The 10,065-nt window shown below is 27.0% G+C and overlaps 2 protein-coding genes across 2 annotated transcripts; one reads left to right on the top strand and one right to left on the bottom strand.

The window, feature by feature from the left end:
* Positions 1-745: 745 nt before the first annotated feature.
* Positions 746-1,432, bottom strand: LOC111613844 (cuticle protein 14-like). The gene is made up of 3 exons (XM_023355198.1): positions 1,384-1,432; positions 1,194-1,301; positions 746-1,129 (listed from the first exon to the last, which is right to left on the bottom strand). The coding sequence occupies exons 1-3, from the start codon at positions 1,387-1,389 to the stop codon at positions 746-748; spliced, it is 498 nt and encodes a 165-aa protein (XP_023210966.1). The 5' UTR covers positions 1,390-1,432.
* Positions 1,433-4,844: 3,412 nt separating this feature from the next.
* On the top strand, positions 4,845-5,443 carry LOC111613843 (cuticle protein 14-like). Its single transcript, XM_023355197.1, has 3 exons — positions 4,845-4,884; positions 4,961-5,056; positions 5,132-5,443. The coding sequence occupies exons 1-3, from the start codon at positions 4,879-4,881 to the stop codon at positions 5,441-5,443; spliced, it is 414 nt and encodes a 137-aa protein (XP_023210965.1). The 5' UTR covers positions 4,845-4,878.
* The last annotated feature ends 4,622 nt before the right edge of the window (positions 5,444-10,065 follow it).

The following is a 10,065-nucleotide window of genomic DNA, read 5'->3' as shown; positions in this document are numbered from 1 at the left end:
ATAAGAAAATATTTTAAAAAATATTTATTTTTAAAATATTTATTTTCAAATTGAATAAGGAGTATTTTTATTTTATTCATAAGTTGATTTTCTTAATTTTTGGAATATTTTTTAGTAAAATTTTGCTAAATGTGTTTACTTAATGTCTTATTATCATTCAGGAACATAATATCCTGTATTACTTATTATATTGTTGATCACTGAACACATAAAAGTCACAGACTTAAATGAACAGGAGTGGCAACAGAATGATAAAAATTTTATTTGATTTTAAAATAACGAAATCAGCAAAAGCAGAAAGAAAAGTAAAATTAAAAAATGGATTTAAAAAAATGAGGAAAGTTTTAGAAAGATGTGGAGCTAAGGACTGAAAGTGGAAGCAAAAATTAGGGAGCGACAGAAGAATCTGGTAAAGGTCAATGGGCTTATATGGTTCTTAGAAAGATGAAGATATTGCTAATTATATATTTAAACTTTGAAGTAAAATAAGTGTTTTATTTTAAAAATATATATTTAGTATTTTAAGCAATTTTTTTTCTTCTATTAAACGTATTTGTTGATTATTAGGATATGTTTAAAACCACAAGAAAACAATTGAAGCAGTTCTATATAAGTTCAGATCAATCCTGTTTATTAACAGTTGTTTAAATGAATACAAACATGCCTCAAAATATATAATATTTTTTTGAAAATTTATTTACAGTTCACAAATAACGAGACATGCCATTCCTTATTCTGTAAATTTTTACCAATAAGGAGCAGCTACGTGACCGGTATAATAGCCATAATTTAAGAGTGGTGCAGCTGCAACGGGTGCGTGTGCTACAACTGGTGTTGCTGCGTATGCGACTGCTGGTGCTATTGGTGCTGCAACAGCTGGAGCAGCGGCTACACCCTTATTGATAAGAGTTGCTGCTGGGTCTTTGGGTTCGGTTCCGGGTTCGTTAGTCTGGATGTTGGCTCTGAAACCTGCAGCATCGGCTACGTAGCTAACGATGCGAAGACGTCCATCAGCATCTCTCAAGCCATAAGAACCAACTTTGTTTCCTAAAGCATCTCCTGCTTCTCTTCTGAAGGTACCTCCTGTGGTATGATCTTCGTTATAACCAAAGTTGTAGTTGCCAAAAGCCTAAAAAAATGGAATTTTAATATATCTAACATATATTTTAGCATGTTTCTTAAATATAACTTACATCTTGGTTTCTATGTTGCACACTAGCACCAGTTTCCAAAATTCCTGCAGCAGGAGCAACTAAAACTGCAGCTCTTGCAATAGCAACAATGGCACAGAGAATCAAGTACTGAAAATTTATAAAAATTTTAATGCAAAATAATAAATTTATTATAACAAGAGATAATATAGAGAGATATTTTTATCTTTACCTTCATTTTTCTTGCTGTGAAGCGAATCGAATGATGCCAATTGTGTTGATTTTCTCGTATATATACCGTTTTAAAACGTGACGTCAAATATGAAAATAAACTTTGAAAGGTCATTCGACTTGAAACTCGACTTGAATTTCGAGTCATAGATCTATAATCGCTAATGAATTATCGTATGATTAAGCCACTCAAAACTCCTGTTATAGAAGGTTATCCGGTTTATCGGATATCCGATACTTTCTCCAAAATATCGGATGATATTTATAAAAGTATATAAAGGCCTTGTAAATATTTAAGTACAATTTAAATATTTTTAATTCAAATTATCTAAAACGAAATATTCTTCAATGATTAATGCTAGAAAATAAAGATTAAGAAACCTAACCCGAAAGATATGATAATAATCAAAATAACAAAAAATATAGACGAAAAATAAAAATAATAAAATACATTTGTATAACTTTTTCGCAATTTTCTTGATAAATAAATTGATAATTTGGTAGAAAAGATGTTTAAACAGTATACTTTTTATTCTTATTAACATAAAATTGATTTTTTGTACAGTACATCTTGGATGAGTGAAAAATAACTATAATTTGGAATTCTGTCTGATTAAATTGTTTTGGGACTCGTGTTTATAATAGAATATCTATTTTTCTGTCTGTTCTTTATACACTTTTAAGCCAGCTACAGTAAATTTTTCATAGTTACTCTCTAGGGCATTGCGGAAAATATAAGCTATTATGAAACCTGGACACCTCACTCTACACCTGATTTTATCTCTTTGACAAATTTTGTGATAAAAAATAGCAACGATAAGCTAAAATAACCAAACTTCTAATTATTATTATTATTATTATTATTAAGATATAGAGCCTAGGCTTTAAAAAATCAGAAAGTGAGGGAATGAGAAAGATGTGAGAAGAGTAAATCATAAATTGAGATTACATTCTTAAAAATAAAAGTTTGAAGCTTAAAATATATGTAAATGACCATAAAAATATAGAATTTTATACAAACAATTTTAAAGCGGAGTTTACTGTATACTGTATATTAGTAGTGTTGGTGTAGGCTTATTCCAGGGCTTCCCATCTTTTTTGCTTGTCGAACCTTTTCCAAAATTATATTTAATTCGCACATTCTTTTCTATTCTGATATATAATTAAAATGAATTAAAAATATGATGAAATAAATAAATAAAATAATAAATTTGTTTCCCATCCCCAGATTAATTTATGTATTATTCAGATAAATCGACTGAATCCTCAGGGGTTGCTAGCGATTAGGTAGAAACTCCTCCTCTATACATCAATAAAAAATGTTTTTCTATAAAAAATAGAATATAAATAAATGTATTAAAATAGAGATTTTGTGAATTTTATTGTGTAAACAATAGAATTTTAATTGCTTTTCTATATAATTTGTCAAATTTAATCCAGTTTTTAAATCATCAATCAATAGCATTTAGAAATTAAAACGAAATAACGTAATAAAAAGATTTTAGTAAAATATTAAAAGCTTTTATGAAGTTCCCAACTAAAAAAGAATGTAAATTTCTTAAATTAATAATTACAATTTTAAAAAATAAATTAAAATTTACTTTTTTGCATTTTTAATCATTAAATTTACTCACATTTAATTATTAATACTCAAGTTAAATTTATTAAAATAAATTCACATAAAACGTTCGACTGGTGATAAAAATGTATCATAAAAATTCTTATTTCTCTGTCTTTGCAACGGAATTTTTAGTAAATTTTTATTTAAAGATTTATTTGAAGATTTACAGTTTTATATTATAAATCTAATAACCTTTAATGAAAACCCTGAAAATGAGATGCTCCCCAGGCTTTACTTCTAAGATTTCCTCTTCGTAAACCATAAAAATGTATGAATAAAAATAACTTATCATGAGAAATTTTAACTTATATGACATTCGTATAGTTTATTTATTTATTTATATAAAAGGCCCATTCAGAGGCTCCAAGGCATGTTCAAGGATAAGGCCCCCTTTATTTAGAGGCCCATCTGTGACCAGGATCCCTGTAACCGAGTTTGTAGTATTATAATTTCGTATGAATCAATAAAGAACATAAAAGCAGGAAAAATAAGTAAATATATTGCCAAAGATTTAATCTTATTCAAATAATAAGTAAAAATGTTCACGTTTATTTTTAACAACATTTTACAAACCGTTATTAAATTACGTTTTTTAAATTACCTTGATGCTACGTTCTCAAGGACGTCCTCATTTTGCATTTAATACTTTCTAAGACGGCCAAGTGTTAAAGTTAATTTCAATCAAAAGTTTATATGCCATTATATTAACTTTACTTACATTTATTTTCTTTTCTATTACTTTCATACTTAACGGACACGATGTATACAAATTTACAAAATGCTAATAATAACGTTAAAACTTAAAATGTTCAAGAATGTAATTATATTATAAAAAATTTTCTTTGATAAATTCCTCTTTTAAACGTATTTGAAGCGAATTATAACTGTTTTTTGGGTGTATAAATAAAAAAATTTCTGATACCAGTTTGGGCAACGCAACACTTGGGCGATCTGCCTAGGGAAATGCCTTTCGGGAGGTCTTTTTAAGGATAACTGCCCCTATTCAGGAGTTATAGATATGGAGAAAACTCGGAAAACTCCACGTGGCCAGCCCGTCCTGGTGAGGCCCGAACCCACGACCGAATTCCCAGTGTTCAGGAAATGGAACCGCTTGGTCACTGGTGAGCCCTGACACTAGTAAATCGAGACGTTCAGGATATTTTATTATAATGCTGCATCTACATTTTATGCTTTTGAATGATTTAAATATAATTACAAAATTTGTTACAGAATGTATTTATCTTCTTCATGAACGTGCGCTTAATCCATCCTTTAAGTATCCACAACAATACAATGCACGTGTTTCTAAGTATCCAGAAAGTATCTGTCTGACGTCGCCAATTACGCTCGTTTATATACCTCTTCTTTAATCTACAAACATGCGCAATGATGATCCAGTAAGAATGCTGATGATCTCGAGACGTTCAAGGCTATATCATCAATGACATCTTCAAGGAAGTTTATCAGTGTAACTGACTTGAATTCTGTGTAAATATGACATCATATAATGTTATGGAATATACGTAAATTTTACGTAATCAACGTAAATTTTTACAGTTATTTTAGAAGAAAATGTACGTAATGAATTGCTTTAAGTTTATTTAATTTTAATTAAATAGAATTTATAACTTTTGTAATTTAATCACTGATTAATAAATTTAAATACTTGAATATTGCTCAATCTTATATAATTAATAAAACATGTATTTACAATTTTTCACTGACGATCTAGGTCATGGTCGTACTCATCTTTTGCGTCATCAGATGACACCTGAAAATATTTAAATTACTTTACAGAAAAAAAAATATTTGGAGCTATAAAAGGTGTGTTCTTAGAGCGACTCTTCCTAGATCGATTCTACTTCGATTTCCAACATGAAGGTACGTATACTTGTTACAGAAATTCTTAATTAAATTTAAAATTCCCAGCTTAATTTTTTACAATTTGGGTTTACAGTTGCTTATCTTGTGCGCCGTACTCGCCGCAGCTCAAGCTGTACCAATTCTGCACCACCTTGGTACTGGTGTAAGCTCCCAAGTCCGCACCCAAGACGTATGTAAAGAATTACTATACTTTAAAACTTCAATGATCTTATGAAGGGTTTATAAAATATATTTTCTCGTATAGGTTTTGGGCAACTATCATTTTGGTTACAACGAAGGGCACGGAACTGGAGCAACATTCCGTCGCGAAAGCGGTGATCTTGCCGGAAACAAAGTTGGAGCCTATGGTCTTTCCGTTGCTGATGGTAGACACCGTGTTGTAAACTACGTTGCTGATGCTGCAGGTTTCCGTGCTGATATCCAGACTAACGAACCAGGTGTTGATTCTAGCAAAGACCCCGCATCAGTTAGCGTAAACAAGATCATACCAGCTGTTGTACCCGCTGTGCACGCTTACTTGCCTTTTGCACCCCTGGGTTATCATTACGTTTACTAAATGGCTGTAGAAATGTCTTCGTAAATAAATAATTTTTTCATAAAAACTGTCTGCCTTAATTATATAAGAATATGATGATTACCCGGCTTGCCTTGCCTATACGACCTTTCGTGCAATACCGGTATTACACGAATATTACTAGGTCAACGATTAAATAACGGTAAAGTACATGATTAGCATTTATATTGTGATAATACCATAAAATTATTATATTAAAATAATATATTTACTGGTAGATGTCTCAATTTTAAATTAACAGAAGTACAGAATTTTCAAAAAATCCGCCATTTTGAATCGAATTTTACTTCAGCGATGAGACGAAGTTTAAATTTATTCCTTTAGCTTATAGATAAATACGCATTTTAAACTCTTATTTTTATATTTTAAAATATAACTTTTGGCTTAAATTATTAATTATCAAATCATAACATGTAATAAGTTATATTATTAAATGGCATCTACTGCTTGCTACAGTAGTTCACCTTGTACACTATGGTATCGGCGTATTATCGAATATTACAGTACAAACATGAAATTTCATAATATTTTACTTATCTAGACTTTATATATCAGGCTTCGAAAAATTCATAAGTTAAAATTTATGTTACTAAAGTACTTTTCAATAAGAAAATATCAGAGAAGTACGAATTTAGTCATACTCAATGACTAAAAAATGACAATGAGATTAATCAAAAACAGCTTCGATGAGGTTATTGTAAAAGTTAAAGATCTCTATTGTCCTCATTGAAATGTCAAAAATGATTTTACACTTCCTAATTAGATGGAATTTTTTACGTTTAAACCCTATTATAGTATTGTCTTCTAAGATTTTAATTACTTGGAAGCAAATAAACAACCTTGCAAGGGGTGGAGCTGATGCATAACGATGAGAAAGGATGTCAAGGATGCGTATTGTGGTTCAAACTCCTCGACTGAAATTGGTATAATAGTGAAACTAGACGACCTTATCCTTGAATATGCCACGCCCTATACATAAAAAAAGATGCCAGCTTACATACGAAAGTATAAACTTAATTTAAACGATAACTTTCTTAATTTCCTAATTCCTTTTAATGTTACAGCCTACATTAAAGTTTTCCTCGTAAGATACGTCTTTCTTCATTACGTAAAGAGGTTAATATTGATTTATATACACCCATGCCAAAAATTCATTATAAGGAATGTGCCAACCTCATCTATGAAGAAAATTTACGATTATTCTCACGTTTATGAACAATTTAATTGTTAAGATTTATTTTAAGAGGTTATTTAGTATAATTTGATTTTAAAAATCACGAAAATCAGTTTAATATGTGCATTAGTAAATGCGGAAATATAAAAAACCGTTACTGCAGGTTGTGAAGCCCCACCTTTGTGGAGTCATCCCCCATCTGCCTCGCCCTTCTTTGAATCCTTGATCTACTTCTACTCTTCGGTGATAGTTTTTCAAGGTTGTGAAGCTGTTTGTGACCAGTTACGACGTCATTTAACGGTTGTTTCCCCTTATAGAAATCTTATAAAAAAGTAGAATAAAAAAAATTTCCAAATAAATCAGAAATTACAAATAAACATTGTTAAATGATGATACATTTCTATTAATTTTACAAATAAATTCATAATTTATTTTACTTTTCTCATATATACAGTCAAACCTGTAAACAACGGCCACTGACTGAAACATAAAAAAATGACCGATATTTGGAGGTTATTTTGTATACATTTTTAAATTTATCATCTTAAAATAAATTTGTTATGATGAAAAATTTAATTTTTTATTTTTAACATTAAATTAACTAGACAAATTTATAAATTTTTTTCAGATCAAATCATTGAAAACTTCAGCAATTGCTTTTTTCTTCTGATAACCGAATATATTAAATATTTCTTTACTAAAAAAAATATTAAAACATTATATATTGCTTTTATAAAGCTTACTTTTTTATATTCCAAATCTATATTAATATAATATCAATACGAAAAGTTACTTCTTACAATAAAAATTCATTTGAAAGTTTTAAATGAATTGTTTTTTTCTTTTTTCATAAATTTTGCCTTGAAAATGCTTTCCTTCTTTAAGAAGCTATTTCAATCTTTATTTTGAATTTTTTTGAATAAATATAACAAAATTTTATACAGAGAAACACAGACAGATGAGGTCAACAGAGCCATTTGGTTCCTATCTTTGTTAGAGACGAGACCTCAAAATTTAATTTTTTTAATTAAAAATTTAATTGATAAGTTATGAAAAACATATTTTTATTTTATTTTGTTGATTTTAATCATATATTTTTGACTTTTGTAGAGATAAGACTCCATATTTGTCGGGCTCTTCTGGTTTCTATCAGGTCATATTTGCAATAAGTATTAATTTACTCATTCTTTCTTTAAATTTATATTGTTTGTTGGCCATTAATTTTTAATTTTATTTTATAAAATATTTATTAATTTTTAATTACCAAAATTATTTCTTTAATATTAAGAATTGCTTTCCTTCACAAATTTTTAAATTCTGTACATTTAAAATTCAAAAATTACAGGCTGATAAACTAAAAATATATAAGTAATAATTAAGTTAAATCCTTAAATATAACCCAAAATATTTTAAAAGTTTTTAAGTTAATTAATTAATTAACTGTTATTTAAAACAAGTTACGACGATTAGTTTCTATCAAGTATAACAGATGGCGCTGTAAAACTCATAAAGTGTTTCCATCTGTCGTATAAAATTAAAATTAAAATTAAAACTTTTTTAAAAATAAATCTTAAAAATTGTATAGTTTACATATTAATTTTATATAAATACAATTATTTGATTTTCAAATTCAAATTGTTTATTTATATTTGAAAAAAGTTAAAATAAATAAATACATTTTTTTCTGATCTTTTGACCTTCTGTTTATTGCCAGCGTATTAATCCTTGAAAAAGCTACTTCTTTTAATGATATTTAAAGACAAAAAACGTCATTCGACCAGAGTTGGGTCGATGATGACAAACTGTAGAATGCATCTATACTATTATCAGGTATGGAAAAACCTTTCTTAAAAGACAATTAATTTAATGTTAAAATTATATGAGTATTTATATATTTTATTGCATTTATATTGAAATATGCTTACAAATAAATTTTAATAACATTTTTTATTATTTTTCTTTACGTTAAAGACATAAATTTATAAAATTAACTGTACAAATTGGTAGAATAAAATACAGTAATTATAATTATGCATTCAATGAATATAAAATAAATTTTAGAACAACTTAAAAAATATTACAGGTAAAAGATATTTAAAAAAAATAATAAGAAGAAGAAATTATAATAAGAAAATATATTAATTATTTTATAATTAATAAAATATATATATATGTGTGTGTGTGTGTGTGTGTGTGTGTGAGCAGAGGGGCATAACTAGTGGAGCTATGAGAGGCAAGTGCCTATGTCATCAGCTGAGGGAGGGTGAAGAGACGATGTGTAATTATTTGAAAAAACTTGTTTTAAATCACAAATAAGTTTAAAACATATTATTATGCTTAAAAATTAAAAAGAAATCAAAGAAAAGTCTCTTCACACAGTGGGATTATTTAACATCCTCCAAATCTCTGAAAGAAAAGAGTGATACCAGAATCTTACTTTTGTTTTGGGTGACAGAGGATCTAGCAGTATTCTTATGTGTGTGTATGTGTGTAGATAGATATAGCTTAGCACATAAAATACATTATGTGTAAAAATAGTACAATAAAGTAGTAAAATAAAAAACATATAATTGCATATTTTTATATTTTAAATGAATAACACATAAAATACAGTACCTTTATGTTTATGTAATTTATGTAAACATTTATAATATATATATATATATATATATATATATATATATTATAATTGCATTAAGATAATAAAATTTTTGTAATAAATTTGAAGATATGTAACACAGAAAAGAATTAATTATTGATTTAACTGATTTTATTTAAAAGATATTGTACAGTCCATTAAAGGACTGTACAATATCTTTAATTAAGTTTAAATAATTAATGTGATTTATTTTCTGTTGATTATCTTTATTTTTAATGCAACTTTCTTTATTTCTAAAACTAATTTTTTTTTATTTCTTATTTAAATATATAATATTTATGTTATCAAAAATTTATTTTATTTTAACTTCAGTATTTGATCAATTCTTATTTATTTATATTAATTAAAATTTTGCTTTAAAAGTATTTAATTGTTTAAATCATTTAAATATCTATAAATTAATAATTTTATTTCAATTTAAAAATAATAAAAATGCCTTTATAATTAATATAACATTTATGAATTTATATTTTTTTTAAATTGTGTTTTTTTTTCAAAATTAAATTTCATTGATATATAAACAAATATATTTAATATTTTTTAATAAATATACATCGTTTTTATTTTAATTCCAATTAAATATCATTAAAATTGAATCAAATAATCATTTATGTGTTTAATAATTGCTATATAGGACCATGTTGTTTGGCATGAAGCTACAACATTATATGTTGTAGCTTCATGCCAAACAGCATGGCCCTATATAGCAATTATTAAACATATAATGTTGTAGCTTCAAATACGTAAATATACATAAATATATGTACGTAA

Source organism: Centruroides sculpturatus, unplaced genomic scaffold (genome assembly GCF_000671375.1).
Source record: "Centruroides sculpturatus isolate CEXI.00-Female unplaced genomic scaffold, Cexi_2.0 scaffold2072, whole genome shotgun sequence".
In the NCBI taxonomy this organism is placed as follows: Eukaryota; Metazoa; Arthropoda; class Arachnida; order Scorpiones; family Buthidae; genus Centruroides; species Centruroides sculpturatus.
Note: the sequence above shows the minus strand (reverse complement) of the source record. Positions and strands in the feature narration are given on the sequence as shown.

Excerpts from the sequence above, each read along its gene's own strand:
- LOC111613844 (XM_023355198.1), bottom strand. Across the intron at positions 1,130-1,193 it reads TGCAACATAGAAACCAAGAT|GCTTTTGGCAACTACAACTT; the intron begins GTAAGTTATATT and ends CCATTTTTTTAG.
- LOC111613843 (XM_023355197.1), top strand. Across the intron at positions 5,057-5,131 it reads CCCAAGTCCGCACCCAAGAC|GTTTTGGGCAACTATCATTT; the intron begins GTATGTAAAGAA and ends TTTCTCGTATAG.